Source organism: Parasteatoda tepidariorum, chromosome 8 (genome assembly GCF_982258835.1).
Source record: "Parasteatoda tepidariorum strain Cologne lab strain chromosome 8, Ptep-v5.0, whole genome shotgun sequence".
NCBI lineage: Eukaryota > Metazoa > Arthropoda > Arachnida > Araneae > Theridiidae > Parasteatoda > Parasteatoda tepidariorum.
This window is the reverse complement of record NC_141762.1, coordinates 52,695,801-52,716,000: the sequence shown is the minus strand read 5'-3', so window position 1 is coordinate 52,716,000 and position 20,200 is coordinate 52,695,801. Positions and strand designations below refer to the sequence as shown.

The window sequence follows — 20,200 nt, the reverse complement described above, 5'->3', positions numbered from 1 at the left end:
TCCATAATATTCTGAACATTTGTTGCAATGTCGTGCCCAGTTGAAGAAATATATTATCGTTCTAATGAATTTTTCTTAAATTTGACACAGGAAATTATAGTTCATCTTACATGGAAACATGATTTAATTTAACACGTATTTAAGGTTGCTGCAATTTTTACGGATATTGTGGTTCGAAAACGAACCATTTTACTATTTTTTTTCAGAGTGTTTTTAGGATGCTGCAGTTTCTTCTTTATTTACCGACAGTTTAACTTAACAGAGGCTGTTGGAAATTTTTGAATCTTTAAAGTCACTTTAATTTAAGGAATAAAATTTGTCAGTTTAAACATTTATGTATATTTCCCTTAATTTATAAATATATTTTCGTTGATAGGAAATATTAAAAAGAGTGTTTTGTCTGCAATCTTCCACTGTTATTCTTTAAATTTCTCCCGGTTTATGGCTGCCTTGATGATATTCTAACCAAACTAATGGCATTAAGTAAAGATACTCGTACTACATTGTGCGAAATTTTTGCTTATTTTTCTTATAGATTTTAGTTATTTTCGTATAAAAATTGAATCTATTTTAAATTTCTTAAATAAAAAAATAATTTAAATATTTTTGAATTTCCTAAAGTTAATTAAATACACAAAATTAATTTTGAAAAAAATTATTGTATTTGAAATTTTTAAAAATTAACTGGTAATTAAAAAGAAAATATCTATATTAAATGTAATTCTAAACTTCATACTAAGATCAAAATTTATGTAATGACACCATTCTTGATTCTCACACCCTGCTAATCAACCTAACTTCAGTTGGTTGGGCGGGATCAAGTTTGGTATTATTAAGCAGGTCTTTTAAAAATATCGAGTTGCCTATTTTTAGCTTTTTTTCGGTCTAACATGCATTTCCCAGGAAATATTCATTTTTAAACAGATTAAACTCCATTTTCTCTTGAAATTACAGTGTCATCTATGAATTAAAATTTAAAAATCTGTAGGTCCGATTGGGATGCTGTTTCTGAAAAATTTAAAACTACATTTAAAATTGGGTGTTTTTAGTTACTATTTTGAATTTGCCCCTTAACCCGCAAAAGTTTAGGTTTGGATAGCTTTTGGTAAAAAAGTCTTTTCTTGAGACAATGTGAATTTCTTAAAATATTTGACTGTCCTGGAGTTTTTGAGATACCTTGCATCTAATGTTTATTACTTGTTAATAATTCTATGAGAAAAAATCAATTGCTTTTGAAACTCAAATAGAATTTTTTAATTTTAAAGAAAATGCAGAAAGTTTTTTATATATTTTTAAATCAAGTAGTTTACAGCATAAAGTAAGTTTTTTTCCCTTCATAAATTTTATAGTTAATATCGCTTCGCAATCAGCATTATCAAAAAATTATACTAGTTCATATTTTAATTTGGCTATAAAATTTTAAGTAGTTGTTCGATAAGTTAGTGCGTAGTCTATTTCAAAACGTATATGCAGAGAATAATAATGCAAAATTTAAAATAAGTGAGTGGAGGAAGCAGATTTTAAGATATCATATTTGAAAACAGGAGAAATAGCGAAAAAACAAATTTTAGATGTAAAGTTAAACAGACAGTACAATTGTATATTTGCTAATGTATAGTACGTTTTTAAATTTAATAATAGTTCCATAACCTCTGCTCTAATTGAGATAAAAGCCAAATTCAAATGGTTTTGGAGTTTCAAACTTTAATTTTTTTATTTTACTTAAAATTGTAAAATTTGGTGATTTAGTCTCAATTGGTTGAGGAAAGTAGATAGTTACTTTCAGTTAGTTTGTGAAAAGAAATACTAAATCTATGTATAATTTTTTTAGGCAACAAAGGAAGCCAAAGCAGCTGCAGGCATTCCTTCCCAAACTCCGGGAACACCCGGAGGGGTTCCAGAAATCCCGGCCGCCCTCGCCGGTAGCATGAAGAAAGACAAAAAGCCTTTTACGTATCTTCCAGGGGGGCTGGACCTCTCAGAGATCCGATCACCAAAGATGCAGCGAAGGCTTATTGCTAACCAGCAACATGCACCTCCTCCACCGTCCTGTACAGGGCAGCAAGTACTGTTACAGCCTCAACAACCAGCCCAACCTATTCAAAACCAATTCGATAGGTAGGTATTTCATTTCAAAATTTTGTTTGTCGTTTACAAACATACTCGTATTTTCCTTTCTTTTACAAAATACATTCAAATTTATTTCACATATACGTAATTCCTACTATTATAATGAACTAAAATTTGATATGACGTGAGAGTAAATCAAAATCAATGCCCCAATTTCATTGGTGCAATACGCAAAATGCATATATATATATATATATATATATATATATATATATATATATATATATATATATATATATATATATATATATATATATATATATATATATATATATATATATATATATATATATATATATATATATATATATATATATATATATATATATATATATATATATATATATATATATATATATATATATATATATATATATATATATATATATATATATATATATATATATATATATGTACGTACTGTATATGTTGTATTGTATATACATGCATCAGAAATGCGAACTTTGCTCAGTTATGTAAAAATATATTTTCAAGTAGTAACGCAATTTCAGTTATTTTTAGTTAAGTATTTTTCCTTTTGAAAATTTTTTCCATCACTACATATCAAAAATTTAAAGTATCATATGAAATCCAACTTATTGCAGTCATCTCATAGTGACGCTTTAAAAGAGTAAGCGTAATTATGCTTATACTACAGGCTACACTATTTAATTCGTTATCAGTTTATTAAACTTTTTTACAGAAAGCTAAGCAGTTGGCAGCCTTGCATGCAGCGTTAATACAAGTTTTAAATCTACTCCTCATAAATATTCCACACGCGCTTCTTTTATTATACGGTAGTTTGAAATGCAATTCTTGCCTAACTTAGAGCAAAATGTCCTTATCAATGCTGACGATAACAACTGTGGTCCGGGGTTTCAAATCAGTCATGTTCTTCGACTTGGAGGCACATAGACTCGGAATTTCACGGATCCCCACAGGAAAAGATCATATGGGATGAGATCTGGGAATCGTGGTGGTCAAGGCAAAAATTCATTGTCTGTAGTAGTTACCCTACCAATCTATCATTCACGTCGCTGTCATAAGTTGCTTTTGTGCACCTTTTGTTTTCATCAAAACGTTGATGAGGATTGGACTTCCAGCACCATCTTTTGGTGGCTATTCAAAATTCGCTTACATCCAAAGTATCGGTCCAAAGTTTGGAGTCCTTAACGCCAATTTTACTTTTTGCGTGTTTTGCCCTTTCTTGAGAAAATTTGAAGAGAATTAAAAAAACATTTTTGCCAAAAATTTTAAAATTCATTTATCCAAAAATAATGTAAACTATATCTTTTAGTAAATTTTTATTACCTTTTTTATTATTTTATTTCATAATTTTCAAAACAAGTTTGAACTATAAGGTAAAAAGTTTCTAAAATCGTTTTAAGGAATGTATTTTTATATGGCAAAATACAAAATCTGAAGAAATCGGGTGGAATAGTTTCTGAGAAATCGAATTTTAAAAATATCGAATTTTCTTAAAAGTTATTTTATTTTGTTAAATTCCCTCATCAAAAATTTGTATCTGTCATTTTTTACATTTTTTGAGGAAGAGTTTCATAAGTGTTTAAATTACTCTAAGTTTTTTAAATTTGATCTAAAATGCCTTTGAACACCATGGCATATAAAAACTAAAACAAATTAAAGATTTTGATAGGCAATAGGAGATGTTTTTTAATACTAGTGATGCTTAAAAATAATTTATATCTTTTACAAAATTTTTGCTTCATTTCGCTATTGTAGGAAAAAGTTTCTCGCGAAAAGCTTGAAGCTGTGCCGAATGTTAGCTAAATTTTGGTTACTTATAATAATGGAGGAATGCATCATGTCTGACAAAAATATAATGACTATAGTTGAGTGAAAACTAAAGTGGAGGCCAAAAGAAAATTAAAGTGGAGGCCTTGATTTTCACAAATTAATATTCTGAAAAATATTATTAACTATTCTCGGCTTTGTTTTTCGAAGCACGTAAAATACAATTTCATTATTCAAGATTTGTAGAAAACCTCCGTACTTTAGAATATCAATAGATAATTTCGTACAGAATTATAAAAATGCAATTTCGTAATCAACTTTTAATAAACAAGAATAGCATGACACTTTTGTCTAGTTTTAAATTTTTGAAAAATATCTTTGTCTGAACGTAATTCAAGTTATAAGAAAACTTCACCTTATTCGGGTTTTGTAACAGCTAATAAACAAAAATAAAAGTAAAGTTTTTGAAAAATCAATTCACCGGCAAATGTACAATATTAAATTATCTATCCAAAGTTACTAAATGTATAATTTTAACAATTTATTATTTTGTGAAAAAATTCATTGAAGTTATAAAAGTTATCAATTGTTATTTTTCTCAATTTGATTAAGTGAAGCCTTTGACGCCATTTAAAAAAAGTATTTTAAAAAAAATCTTCAACGAAAAGAAATCAAAAATATAAGATAAAATCCAAGATGGTTTTTTATAAAACACCTTAGTTTTACATTTTGTTCGACAGAGAAAGTAAATAGAATCATTTTAAATTGCAATGAATTAAATCTTGAGAGATCTCTTTTAGAAGAAAAAAATGATAAAACATGTAAATAAACAAACCTTTTGAAACAATACTCAATGCAGCTAATTTAGTCAGCAAATTTAATAAATGCGCGCGTGCAAAAGTTTAATTGCTTTTTTTTCTACTTTTTCCCTCATATCGTACTTGACCATAAAGAGAAGTGTCTGAGCCATTGGATATTTCTATCGGCAAAGTAAGATTGAATGACGACATTGGCCGATAAAAAAACCAGACCTAAATGCTGAGCTCACTCGAGCGCCATGTTTGTCTTTTTGATTTTCTCGATACAAACATCTTGCATTTGGAATAATTATAAATTTTTTTTTTAAATATTTCATAAAACATTTATTCTGTCAGTTTTTTTTATTTTTATATACTACTTATGAGTTAGGAACCCATGGATTAGGTATATAGATATGCAAATATCGCTCATTTGATATAGAATTGGTCCGATTGTATATTAACAAAAATAAAATTTATAAGTAGATTTAATTTAAATGTTTTCACTTTAACTACCAGTTAACTTAAAATTTTTTTCAATAAATTAAATTTTTAATCTTTCTCGTTGTTTTTAAATTTAAAAAATGTATAAATATTTAAATAAAAAGAGAAAGCATTCTTTGGCCAATGGGCGACTTATGAATTTTAGAATAAGCTTCAATTGTGCCTCGACGAGGAGACGAAATTAAAGTTCATCAATTTTATTAATTTTATAAACAATCAGGAAAATCTATTGGTTTCATTATTGATGGTTCATGATTTTCAGATACCACTGACAGTCCTTAAAAGTCACCATATCTCATGAAGATTATTTGTTTTTCTTCGATTCGTATGACAGAAAAAAAAAACACAAAATGTATCAGCAAAGCACCCGATGATGGATTTGGGGTTGCATAACTTTAACGTCTGGAATCAGTATCAAATGTTGACAGATTTTGTGGTAATAAATGTCGCCCAGCTGTTTTTCAAATGGTTGATTATAAATGCTCGCTCAGAACTTTCTCTCTTGACCCTTTTTTTTTTCCTTTCTCCCTTTTCGACTAGTAATGACGCGGTTGAAGTGTTTTGCTTGCTTCATCTCCTAATTCCATTCCTTTTCCTCTCACAAGGTTGAACTTAGTCGATGATCAGAGCGGGATGGCGACCGCTGTACAAAACCAACGCCGACAATCGGCTGACAGTCAAGACCCCAGGAATTATGGACAATCTAGGTCATTCAGGCTACTACAGATGATGACCGGGGGTGATGATGCCACAGGTAAGTACATTTATAATTATTCTAATATTCCATTCATTTCTTCTTGTGAAATTGTCAATGTCTGCAAGCAACTGCATGTCATATTATGTTACGTTCAAATGACTAATATTTATATAATTTAAAAAATTTAAAAAGTGTGGGTGACAATCAACCCCCATCATAAGGGAAAAAGAGGGAGTAAATTTATGCTCAGAATTCAATTCTTCTGTTCGCTACCACAGTTGACAGAAAATTATGGTATGTGATTCCGTACCAAAAAATAAGAGTTAAAATTATTTAAAGATAGTGCGAAATACGAAAATCTTCCATAAACTGTTTAAATAATCAAATATAAAATATTTTTGCGATATTTTAATTATATCTCGTTATATATATATATTTTTTGTACTCTTTTAGTATCATTATATATAGGTTATTTATACTAAATTTTCTTAATCAAGAAAATACAAAAAAAAAAACATTATCAGAGGCAATATTTGCTGATTCGTTGTGCATGAATGTGTGTGTGCATGTATATATATATACAGGAGGGGGTATTGTAAATAGTGTAAATATTGTACTCAGCTTTTTTATTACCATTCATATCAATCAGACTGGCGTAACCGGTGAGCAACCCACCAAAAACTGTAGACAGCCGTGGGGTTGGCAGGTCCAACGGACATGCACATGTATTGTCATTGTCTTTCTATATTAATACTAAACATACAAACACTTTACAATACAATACATCATACAATAACCGGTCTTTTGTCCGATTATGTCACGTTTAGTGTTAATGGTTGTGCCGATCATATACAAGAATAAGTGCTTAGCCATGTCATTATCTTATCTCTTTGAATCTTGTTAGATCCCGATGACTCAGTGAGATAGTCTAAGTCTTACTTATATAATAATGCTTTACAAGCATTTAATATGTTAACTATGAAATGTAGCTAGTGGTTGGTAGCTTAGTGAACTTCTTGAACTCAGAGTATCACTTATTATTAGTGGACAACAACGTATTATGGGCTCAAAAGTGAAAGCATAATACGGACCTGAACTCTGGCAATAATTAAGTTTTAATTTACAGTAAAGTTTTCTGAGAACATTCATGACATAATTTTATCTGGTGTCAAGAATTAATATAAATTATTGAAAAATGTTTCTGCAAATATCTTCAAAAATTATTTTTTCGCTACATAAAGAAGAGTGAATTTTGGACAGCCATTCTGTCAATTAAGCCAAATTAACACCAAAAATTTTTTTTTTAAATAATTTTAATTTGTTAAAAAAAACTATAAGGTTCCAAAACTTAAATAGGACGATTATTTGATAACATATTTAATAAATGGCAGCCCTAGATAAGTTTTATTTAGTTTTGCGAAAGCTTAAAAAAAATGTAATCTGGAGTTATGATGCATGTCTATATGTAAGGATTTAAACAGCGTTATTATTTTATCAGAAGATAAATAATAGAAATAAATCTTTAAAATAATTTTTTAAAGAATTAAAAAGTTTTCCTATGCTTTTATTAAACATTGTTGAAAAAATGAATTAAAACATTTTTTTACAATTCTCACAATTCCTCTCACAAAAAGTTATTTTCTGACATGTGAAACAGCAAACATTTCAGATTACTGAATAATTGTAACGCCAATAGTTTTCCCATAAATTTATATTAATTTATAATTTTCCTACAGTAATAAATTTATAGTTATAAATTCGGATTAATTATAGTCCCATAATTTCATTATTATTAATAACCCTAAGTTCTTCAAAAAAAAAATTTTTTTTTTAAATAAAAAGCCGTTTTACATAAACAGAATATCTAATGTATATAAAATAAGTATAAATATAAGTATAAAGTTAATTTTATAGTTCCCACCCTTTGAGAAGTGCCGTAATCAAAATTTAATTAAATTAAATTTAATTAACAAATTTGTAATTTAACTAACAAAATATTTAAGCTTTAGCTTTCGCTGTATTTTAAAAACATAATTGTGTTTTTGAATTACATATAAACACTCCAATATATTAAATTTTCCAATATATTAATATAGAAAATCTAAAATATTACATTTTTTTGCCGCGCTTTTTAACATTAATTAAAAGGCTTGGTTTTTGCTATTGCATAATAAGATATTTTTAAAAGTAGAAATAAATGGTAGCTCATGGTTCTAAAGAATTAAATTGAATGATTATTTTCTTTTGCATATTTTAAACAGAAATTTAAGTAATAGCTGTTTTTAAACTAAATAGCTGTTTTTAAACTAAAAAATTTTTAGGTAATTACATTTCTTATTGCCTGGATAAATACTACTAATGTGATTACCACGTTTTCGAAAATTGGCTTTAGAACTCGCTTATAACAGTTTAAAATAAAACTTTTATGGTTGTGAAAAAATTCTGATTAACCCTTTGGGCCCTGGTGGGCCACCAGTGCCCCTTTTATATATTTTGTCTCACACTCTAATTTTAAGAAAAAAATATATTTTGATATTTTTTAATCATAACAACAGTCTAATAGTTGCTGAAAAATCTGTTAAATTAATTAAAGTATATTTGCATAAAAATATAGAATCCAAAATAGGTAATTTGTAAGAAAGAAAATTTTCATTCAGATTCCACAGTTTATCAATAATTGATTTTAAAAATTAGAGAAGTTTCAATGATAAATAACTGTTTGGCTTATATCTGAGAAACGGCAATTTTGAAAAATTATCGTCTGGAAGTGAGCGGTGTTAGGAAGATTTCACCTTTAACGCAGACAAAACAACGATGTTTCATGTTAATTTTAATTACCATAAATTATTAAAATGCTAAATATAATATTTTTGAATTATTTTGACCTAAATTAATACCAAACAGTGAAAAAATTTAAATACAAATTCTGCATCAGAAGGAATGATGGGAAAAAAATTTCTTTTGTGTAGCTTGCACTCAAGAAGTATGTTATTTCTAATTCAAAATATTCTATCTAAATCATGTACATCTTGCTAAATTCAAATCTTTTATAAGTTATTTTCGAAAAATAATTGTATGCTTGTGTAATATTAAAGTAAAGAACACTTCAAACAAGTGACGGAGAACAGCCTAGCAGACTGCATTTTTCCACGCGGATCTACTTATGTACCACTTCAAGATTCTAAATTGTCTGAAAACAAAAAGGCTTGTGTAGCTGGGAATCATTTTATTTCTAAAGAGGAAATTAATATGTTAGTATCGTCGGTCACAAAAAAGCTACTGTTTCAATGTCATTAGATTAAAAAATATGATACATCGAAGTGCAATTAGTATAAAAAAACTTTTTAAAATTTTGTCACTGACTCGGAGTTTAGTTGTTTAATTAAAACATAATAGTCTGAAAAGTAGCGTCATAAAAATTTTATATTTTGTATACGTAAGCTGTAAGCTGAAACAAAGAATGAACTGTTGTGATTCACCAGCATGCGTTTAATGCACTGAGGGATTAAACACGGAATGCCTGTAAAGTGGATTTTCCCTGCAATCAGTGCCGGAGGAAGACGTTGTCGCTCCCCGGGCGATACCGAAGACGGTGTCGTTAACTCAATTTTGGAAAAGGATCTTTAAAAAAGAAAAATCTTTGAACTGTCTTTTACTGGTGTTGTCATAACACTGTAGGGAAATGCTTTTTTATTTTAAATTACAATGTTTCTATCAGAGAATTATAAAATCTAAATCAATCTAAAAGTTGAGGTTTTGTGGGCTAAATGATCTACACATTTCATGGATGCCAACGTTTTGCTCTTCCTGATAATTTAAAAAAAGTTATTATGTTAACAATTTTTATTATTTATCAGTTATATTTTAAAATTCCTCGTGGAACTCATAATTGTTAAAAATAATGTAGTGGCAAAATTTTTTTACAGTTGAAATTGTAAGAGAACTAAAAAGAAAAGATTTTAGATGTTTGAAATTTTCCATAAGGGACAATTCAAAAAGCAGTAATTAAAACACGCACTAAACAATTTAGAAAACAATTACGAACTTTGTGTGCTTCTGAACAGATAATAGGGAAGCCCACCTAGCCGCGTACGATGAGATTTCCGGGCATATTCAGTTTTTATCCTAATGATGTGCCCTTACTCCCTTAAAAGCTTGCTGCAACATTTATGCTAACCCCTATTACATTAACACATTGAATGCCACGCTAATTTTGCATGGCTTGCCCATCTGGCTAAAATGACTTTTTCTCAGTATGTATTGCATTAATTTCCTCAAACCATTTTAGTAACGATAATAATATAAAAAAAATTAAAAACATTAAAAATTTACTCGAATTATGTGTTTCTTATAAACTTGACTGCGGCGTTTATAATAAAAGTTTAGAAATATATTTTCTGTTTGAAAAATCAAACACGTCTAAAGTATTAAAACAAAAATTTTTTTTAATCGAAACAAAATAATTAAAATACAGTATTGCAAGAAAATTTCGATTTATAAATTTCAAATTATTCTTTGATTTCAGATTCCGCCTCACCCCAGCAAGTTGCAGGGCCTGGCAAACGAGAAGATGACGAGATGCGATTTACCGGACTTAGAAGGCCGGATAATCCCATTCCTTCTCGAGCTTTCCAAACATTACAAAAGATGACATCTGGCGGTGATGAATCTGCTGTATATTCACCATCAGGTGAGTTTATTTTGAAGGCAGAATGTTTAATTATTTTAACTCTTTTTTTTTAAAAATTATTAATGGAAGACATAATATGTTACACAAACACGTTTTTGGCAATTTTGGAGACTTGTGAGCAAAAATCATAAACCTGCTTCAATGATTACCTTAGAAAGTCATAAAAATCTTTTTTATCTTTTGCTGCAGTTATCTAAATGTGGGATTAACTATTTTCTCAAATTTAAATTTTTTAAAGTTTTTTGTTTCCCCAATTTTTTGTTATTTATGTATTTTCACTCAAAAGATGATAGGTTACTCAGAAAAATAAAGGATGTAACCAAACATAAAACAACATTTAAATACTAATTCATTCTATAAAATTTCGAATAGTATTTTCTAAAGGAATATTTGTTTTTCTTTATTCGAAAGGAATATTTCACGGCCCTCTGAAATTCTCGGAAAAAATTTTTTTCCTTCTTTACCTTAACTCAAACTTAACGATTTTCTCAAATTTTGATTTTTTTAAAATTTTATTCTTTTCCAATTTTTTGTTGTTTATGTATTTTTTTGAATTTGGAAAAGGGAAAATTCAAAAACTTTCGTAAACATTACTCCTACCTCTCTCCTCCCACTTATTTACAAAAATTAGCAAACCCCTATATTATATGCGTGCGTAATGCTTGAATGGCCCAATGATGATAACCCTCTCCTAAATGTAATAAAATAATGACAGAATTGTGAAAGCATTGCTTATCTTTTTGGAAAAAGAAACGCGTCATATTGGGTTGTCCGGAAAGTTTCTACCGATTTTCGATAGGGGAAGCTCTCAAAGGACCGCCAAAAATATTCAAATTTTAGCAATATTTTTACCATTGTGGGAAAGTAGATATTGGCAATGTCAAAATTCTTCTATGAAAAGTTATCCCCAACATAGAATCGAGTTAATATGTGTTATATATTTGGGAATTGCAATTGTATTTTTGCAGTGGTAGATACAAGAGTACTCCCCCACCAGAATTTTATCTGTGATAGAATTCGATGAATGGGATACCACTAGTTGATTCATTGCTGTTTTGTGAGATGCCGGGAGAGCTGTATTGAGATCTCAGTACTTCTTGAGTGCTGATTGTGAGAGCTGTATAAAGTTTACAGTCACTCTTGTGTTGCCCATAGCAGTCGAGTGTTTACGTTGTGTGTGATAGAGACCGAGAAGCAACAGCGTGAGAAGGACAATGTTGCAGTCACAAGTAGAAAGTCAACCGTTCAATGTCAACCGTTCAGTCTTCGTTCTATCGAAATAGGCGTGTTCACATAACGTCAATGTGGGAGAGTAGATATTGGAAATGTCAACCTTCTTCTATGAAAAGGTACCCAAAACACAGGAGAGTTAACATGTCCTATATATTAGGGAATTGCAATTGCATTTTCGTAGTGGTAGATACACTACACTATGAAATATTTAAAAAAAAACTGGATCATTTAATTGCCTTGATCACCAGAAAAATTTAGAAAACTATTGCACATATTCTGATAATTAATATTATTTAAACTTTGATGAGCAGTTTGCTACCATTTGAAAAAGGCTTTTAAACAGGTGTCTAATATCGTTATTAGCTAAAAAAAATTTTTTTTTCAGATAATCGTTACCAAGAAGATGAATCTCAAGATCCTAATCAAGATGGACCAGTGGACATTCGATACAAGGGTGGATACATCCCTGGAAGATCTTTCAAGATGCTTCAAGAAATGACAGGAATGAACGAAGACGGAAGTGCGTTTAAATAATTATTTCAAAATGACTTCATTTTTTAAAAAAACTTTCTTCCGTAATGAAACAATTAAAAAATCTCTTTGCTTGGATTAGTATTCTCTACTTAACCATTAATAAATTAATCGGAAATATAATTCTCACATGTTTCCAAATACCTAATTTAAAAATATAAACTTTTTCCTACAGTTTTTTTCTTCTTTTTTACGTTTATCAAATAAGTAACAGAGATTTGAAAACAAGTTAGTTCCATTAGAAAGGCTTTTATTATGATTCTAATAAAAGAGCATAGAGAGAAAAGGTTATTGAAATTTTTAGAGGGTACCTCCTTGTTCAACTCTTTGCCCTGAAAGTACTTAAAAAAGCTCTAAGCACTGATGGAAGCACTAAATCCTTAAAAATGCATGCTATACTTTTTTTTAACCTAATTTTTAAAATTCATAAAATATTGTGACCCAACGCCATATCAACCAAGCTATCTCAGCCCAAATAAAGTCTTCAATTAATTTTATAAATCAGTTATTTAGAAACCTAAGGGTCCTTCATACGATCAGTTCTGAATGAATTTTGAAGCATCAGTCTTAGAAAATATAGAAGCAGTGTTTTCTAAATGTAATTTTGAATAATGGTTTTCGATTAAGTTCTTTGATTATAGCAGAAATATATATTCGAGTTATATAGACAACTACTTCCTGCCTAAAATATTGACTATTTTGCGAAATTTAAACTCTGTTTCGATATATTTTTGTACTCATAATCATTTCTTTCAGCTCCCACAGGTACGGTTGTACCATCAGTACTTCAACAAAAGAGAGAACAACGAAAGCCACCGGCGCATCTTCATTTGAACATCAATCAGCCACCTCCCCCTAAACAATTTCCTCAACCACAAGTCCCGGCTTCTCAACAAGCGTCCGAGCAAGGTCCTAAAATGTACACAGGAGGAAAGATACCGTCAAGGTCTTTCAGAATGCTACAAGCAATGACCGGGGAAAATGCAGATGGCCAAGGTAACTCGATTCATCAATATTTTACTTTTCATATAGAAAAAACTAAGGTTAAATCACGGTATTCAACTGAAATATTACTGACGATAATGACTCAAAATACAGTTAACAAATGGCAAAAACCAACAACAAACAGGCAAACGTCAAACAAACAACCAACAAACACACATTGCTGCTGAATTACAATAGCTAAATTGGCAGTTTGCAATAACGATCTTTGACAGATTTTACATAGCGTCTTTCTTGCGTCTTTATGACTTTTTTCCATTAGTGAACCAGCGTTTTGGGGGAAATTTTCGCTCATGCACAGTAAAGCTGAAATAAGGTTTGAGTAAGTGGTTAAACATAACGCTTCGCAAAAACTATCCATTCAGCTCCAAATGAAACCTTATTTGGTGCGTATATACACTTAGCAGTTTACTTTTCTATTTCAGCCTAATTTATATTCCTGAGGTACTAAAAGTTGTGCTATTTGTTTTAATAATTTTGATTTGCAAGTATTTAACAAAACAACTAAACTAAATTAATTTAGTATGACTATCTAAACTTAATTCAATCATGCATTTAAGGCTTAACCTAGTAGTCGATCAACTGTCGCACACGAACCACATGCTACTGATATACTACATGCTAGTAGCATTCACCTGATATTTGCGATTTCAGAGCTTCTTTTATTTGGTTTCAGTGTGTATAAGTGAGGTTTTAAAGCAGAGTTGCCGACAGCTGGCATAGCCCATTGGTGATTTTACTAACTGCTGTCAAGGGAAAATAATTTTAAAAAAAAATTCCTTTTGCTATCACTTTAATTATTTTGTAAAATATTCCCTGGTGCAAGTGACAGCAGTTAAGTAATATACATGTAACTATTACGCTTTCTGAAAAATATTTTAAAGAGTGGTAGGCATTTAAAGCTAAAGCTTTCAGAATTTTTGCTAACATTTTAAAGATCCACCTTAAGAGCTGGAACAAAGTGACGTTTCATTTAAACTTCTCAATCATTAAAATGCTGTAGTGTAAAAAAAAAGTAATTGGTAATTTTTACACCTTCCAAAGGTCAGCAATAAATGGATTTTTTTTTCTTTGTCTTTCTTTCCACCCTGACTGGATAAAACATCAGCAGTCACCACTCTTAAATTTAAATATTTAGTAACCACTTTATTTTATGATTTATAGCTATCATATAAAAATGTCACGCTAATAGCAGAGATGCCAATTGCTCCGCCAAAATAATTTTTAAAAAAAACGGTAAATAACTACTAGGTAAATCTTGTAAATATTTGACTATTTTTGCTTCTTTTCTGAAAGGTATAGGTTGGCATAAGTATTCTAAAGTGGTGAATTATATAATCCTATGAATTATTTAGAAATAGTGGTGGATAAAAATCTACTAAATTGAATTTATTAAACCAAGAATCACAATTGATAAACTACCACTTTAAAATATATATTTGCTGTCCGGAGCAAGTCTCTGTAATAGTTTATATAGCAAATAAAGTCCTCTGAGTGTCTTTTTCCTGATCTTTCTGACAAAGTGAACAGCTTCATTCGAAAGAGCATTTTTTTGTGGTCTAGTAGTTCTAAATGCTTGCTAAATAGACAGTTTTGGTAGCCAAGCACAACTTTAAACATCACTTTGATCTTCCATATATGTTAATGACTGCATCTGTATTAAAAAATCAAAGCAAAACCTCTTGTTCAAAAAATATAACAGTAAATGGTGACAATGTTGCTTTATGGTTAAACTACCACTATGAGAATCGATGTGACTACAACACCTTTCAAAAACATCAAGGTGTCTAAGGAATTATTCCATCCCAGTTTACTGTTTTGAGACAAAATTATTTACTAATATGAGAAACTTAAATTTATTCTGTTCAAATACCAGTTACCACTTCGTATTTGAAAAACAATATTGTGATTTTACATGACTCAGAGCTCCCAGTGATACGCCAGAATACATGTAATACATCTTATATTGTAATTTATACATAAAAGCAGCTGCTCCCACCCGAGGTTCCGGACCGGTACAGGTTCGTGGATCAAATGGTATCGGGCTGTCCAAATAACATTAAATTAATTCCATTTTATTTTCTGTGGTGTATTTCTCTCGTGTTTGTAAGACTTTCCATGGACGAGAGGTTTACCTAAAGCTGAAAACCAATATCACGCATGTAATTGATTATATTTTGAAGACATGCTTAAATACAATTAAAATCATTAAATCAAAATGATGTAATATATAAACAAACAACCTTCTTCCCTACTCTCCTCAGCTGGCCTCTGTAAATTTATCAAACGCTGACCGATACCTATACGCGGCGGTAAAAAGGTAAAGGAATATCATCATGACGTTTTTTTATCATCGATAATTCGGTAACTCAGGCACTCATAAACAAATTTGACTTCTGATACGCGTAGAATATTTAAATTTAGGTATTGCTGAATCAGAAAACTTACTGCTTTAAAAAAAAGAATTAGTATATTACTTGAGTGAATGGTAATGGTACTAAGATAGGTACTCTGACCGCCACTAAGTCTGCGGCAGTCTGGTGCTATGGAAACAAGAAGAGGGCATTTTAGGGAGGGTAGCTTCGACGAAGAGGTCCCCTTTTCTCTCCCCGAAACCGGTCCTAAAGAGGGACCCCGCACCCCTACTTAAAATAATCATACCTCGTTACCATAGTCACCGCCACAGCTCCAGACGAATGTCTGGCAGAGTACTTATCTTAGACAAACAGTACGTCACACAGCTGTGAATAACTACGCTTTTTTGCGAAAACATCTTCCTGATTGTGGTTAAATTTATGCTTCAGTGTTAATTATGTTTTATTTAATAGAATGGAGTTGATAGGAAACCCTCTTGGCATATAATTCAAATGTGTTATCTGACAAAAGTCAGTCGACTGACTGACGTATAGTTTGTTTACGTAAAGAACTCCCCTAGCCATTCGTCTGGAGTAGTGTCGGTGGCTAGGGTTGCGAGGTTTAACTACTTCAAATAGGAGTGTTGGGTCATAATTTAAGATAGGTTTTGGGTCGGGTAGGCGAGAGAAAAGAAATCGGGGGAGAAATAAGCTCCCTTCTTTGATATGCGCTATTTCTTGTTTCCGTAGCAGCAGACTGCTTTAAACTTATTCGCGAGGGGTGATCTTTCCATAGACAAATTATACTAACAATAACCAACGCAATTAAGTGGCGATGTGTTTAAATTTTGGAGGAATTTGATTGTTCCCAAGGTTTAGAAAAGTCTTTCACCAAAAAAGTAAAAGTTGGCAATGAAATTCTATATATATATATATATATATATATATATATATATATATATATATATATATATATATATATATATATATATATATATATATATATATATATATATATATATTTCTAACACTTAGTTTTTTGTTATATTTACTTGAAAGGCATTTTTTTTTGCTAAAATCAATAATTAAATTATTTTTGCATTGTAAAAATTCCACTGACTGTAAATAAAGTGAATAATCTTTTTCTTCTTCTTTTAGGTGAAGAAGGTACAGATATGTAGAATATCAAAATGATAACTCCTAGATATATTTGTAATTTTAGAACTTTAGTGAACTTTTATGATGAAACTATTATAAATTGTTGTCTAAGCAAACAAAGTGCTAAGAAGATATTAATGATTAGCGTATGACTATAATACTGCTTATTCAATATGAATGGATGAAATAAATATTGAAGTAGACTCGCTATTTTGTATCAACCCATTATGCTATTTTAAAAGCTAGCCATTTTCGACAAAAAAAATTTATGTACTTAAGAACTAGTTTTCTGGTTTTTAACTTGACCTGTATCTGCAACAAATATTTTAGTGTATAAAGTATACTTGATTTGTTTTTATATGTGTAATTTGATAAAACTCTATTTTTTGGGAAGTTATTTAATTAACATTGTTTAATGTAAATGAATTTAGTTAGAGGAATTGATTAAATAATTATTCATACAATTGAATGCCATTTTCAAAAATGGAAATTAAAATTAATGTATTGTAAATAAAAGTTTTAAAATTGTATGAAAATTTTTGTGGCTTTAAATTAATGTCTTGTTCAGAAATTATTATAAATTATTTAGATCAAAAGTAAAATTTTCAGTTTTTTTCCCGTCTTTTTAACGAAATGTTTTAATTTTTTATTAAAAATAGTCAAAAAAATTTTTTGTTCCTGAAAGCTAAATAATTTTAATGCACATTTTCACTAGCAACAAAAAAAGAACTTTCTGGGAATAAAATAAATGTTTTCATCACTTTTTCTATAGTAATAAACAGCGCTTTTCAAGCTATTTTTATTTTCCTGAGACTTCAGCGCAATTTAATGATAAAGACAATATTATAGACCAATAAAACCTCATTACTTATGTTACAGAAAAAGTACAGGGTTATTCATATTTCCCTCCCCCTGTAATTGCCATTTTTCTTTACTGCAACTGGGTTCAGTGGTACATGCTACTGCCATCTACCAGCAACTGCTTAAATTAAAACTTGAATACTTTCGGAATAATCTGTTCTTTTTTGCCATCTTCGTCTTCGTTTTTTCAATATAACGCTTCGAAACCCAGGAGGGAATTATGAATAACCCTATATAACATTTCTTAAAATTTAGACTAATGTAATCTCATAACTATAGTCTTTCTGATTATCGTATTAATGGTAATATATTCGAAAGTCAATGTTTTTTTGCGATAATTAATAACATTGATAAGGAATGATAAATTTATCAAATGTCTATCTTCAAGGGAACAAGTAGTTTAAATGAAGGAAACAAGTTGTTTTAACCATTATCGATCAAATATACTCTTAAATTAAATATCTGTTACTACAGGGAAATTGAATTCCTAAAATTGACGTAATTTTAAGGCCTATGAAACCTTATAAAAGATAACTTACGATAACCTTATGAAGCAAATGTTACCATTTTTGAAATTTTTTCGGACGTTAGCCACTCTGAAAATTTATCTCTTCAAGTCGTTTCCATAATCATCGAGAATGACTTAATAAATAACTTATTTTACTTCTAGAAAGTGTTCATTTTTGTTGGCTAGTGTTCTTTAAAATTACATTTTTCTTTATTAAAATAAAAATATTGAATTTTAAAAGTGAATTTTTCAATCACAATTGTTTAAGATTCTATGTTTTGATTGCTCAGTTATAATTAGTATATGATTTTCACCTAAAATATTGTCATGATTTATTTGAAAGTGTATATTTTTAAATTTTGAAAAAATAATAAAACTATTTAATTATTAAAAGGATGCTTTTTGTTTTATTGCATTATCGGAGGCCGGAAAAGACTCACCTGGAATGCTTTGTGGGATTACATGTTGAATTAAATTAACTTCGGGGTGAAAAAATGGATATTTACTTCTTTTAGAAGATGTTTTTGAGGACTCCATAGAAGTTGTTTGGTTGGTGGGGATCTAGATCAGCTTTTCTCTATGGTATACTTTTCTTTTTTTTTTTCTTCCTCCAAGCCCTGAGCATGTACCTAGGTTATGAAAACCCTTAACCATATAGCCCAGGACTTGGCCGCTGGTCCAGCTCCACTCCAGCCTAAATAACATAATATTTAAAAAAATTTAAAAATTTACAAATTTAAAAAAAAAAAAAAGAAAAGAACAGAATTTACCGAAAGTGTGGAATTTAAGAAGAAATAAGACAAAAAAATATTGTACATGTGAAATGGGAAGTTATTAAAATTTTAATAGATAGTCATTATCCGCTAAGAAGTTCATTACTGTTATTAATCTTTTGTTTAAAGTATTGTTTGTAATAAAAGTTTTCTGCCAAATTTCTAAATTTGTTGGGCTAGGTTGACGACTATGCCAGGAGACAGTGTAGGAACAACTAGTGAGATAATGTTCAGGCGAACCTTGTTGGCCGCAGGTGCAAAGATCAGTATCTGTTATATGCAGGTAATTAAAGAAGGTTGGAAATGGTCCATGACCCGTCAAGAACCAGATGACTTGTTTTGGAGGAATTGTTTTGAAAAAAGTAACATTGTTAATAATTTTGAATAGACGTCTGCCTCTGTCTGAATTATTCCATTGAAATTGCCATTTTGTTAGAAGAGAATCTTTAATACGTCGTTTAAGATATGAAACTGGAAGTGGGTATACATAATTTTTCGGTTGTCTCGTAGATTGTTTAGCTAAATCATCTGCTTTTTCATTACCTAATACTCTATTGCTGTGTGCTTTGATCCAGGAAATTTGAATTGATGTGTGCTGTAGTTCTTGTTGAATATCAAAAGAAATTCTATTACTTGTGCCAAAATCAAGTATTGATGATATTGATGATTTTGAGTCTGACCAGATTACATAAATATCGTTATTATTGAAGTTTTCAGTGCTCTTAATGTATTTAATGCATTCAAAGATTGCCAACTGTTCGGCTTGAAAGACTGAATTTTCCTTGTCTAATGTGTAGCTTTGTGAATATGTAATATTGAGGAAAGCGAAAGCTGTGCCTGTATTTGTCTTCGAGCCATCTGTAAAATAGTTTGTTTTTCTGTTAAAATCAAAATTATTCTGTTCTACTAAAGTTATTTTGTTAATTGTGTGAAAAGAAGGATGGCGATGTGGTATTTTTAGCTTTTTCTCATAGCCTAGTGTATTATACGTTATATTATTAAATTTGGCATCTTTTTTGAGGTGAGTTGCGGTTGTTGAACAAGATATTGACATAATCTGTTCTGTGAGAGGAGGAATATTTGTTAGTACTTGAAGTGCTGCCGTTGGGGTAGAATAATATGCTCTACTCATGTTTAAAAGAAATTTTCTTTGAATAGCTTGTAAAGTGCGATAAATACGTGGAGAGATATTCGTAGCCCATAGGCT

General features: G+C 29.9%; 1 protein-coding gene across 4 annotated transcripts in view; it reads left to right on the top strand.

The window, feature by feature from the left end:
* The window catches only part of LOC107438874 (uncharacterized), a 74,310-nt gene extending 55,697 nt beyond the window's left edge, over nucleotides 1-18,613 (top strand). For all 4 annotated transcript variants that reach the window (XM_087150322.1, XM_087150323.1, XM_087150325.1 and 1 more), the window contains 6 exons: nucleotides 1,832-2,118; nucleotides 5,792-5,940; nucleotides 10,409-10,573; nucleotides 12,192-12,326; nucleotides 13,094-13,333; nucleotides 16,852-18,613. In XM_087150322.1, the coding sequence (XP_087006448.1) occupies nucleotides 1,832-2,118; nucleotides 5,792-5,940; nucleotides 10,409-10,573; nucleotides 12,192-12,326; nucleotides 13,094-13,333; nucleotides 16,852-16,874 (999 nt within the window). In that variant the 3' untranslated portion in view covers nucleotides 16,875-18,613. The remainder of the gene's footprint in view (nucleotides 1-1,831; nucleotides 2,119-5,791; nucleotides 5,941-10,408; nucleotides 10,574-12,191; nucleotides 12,327-13,093; nucleotides 13,334-16,851) is intronic.
* Nucleotides 18,614-20,200: the final 1,587 nt, after the last annotated feature.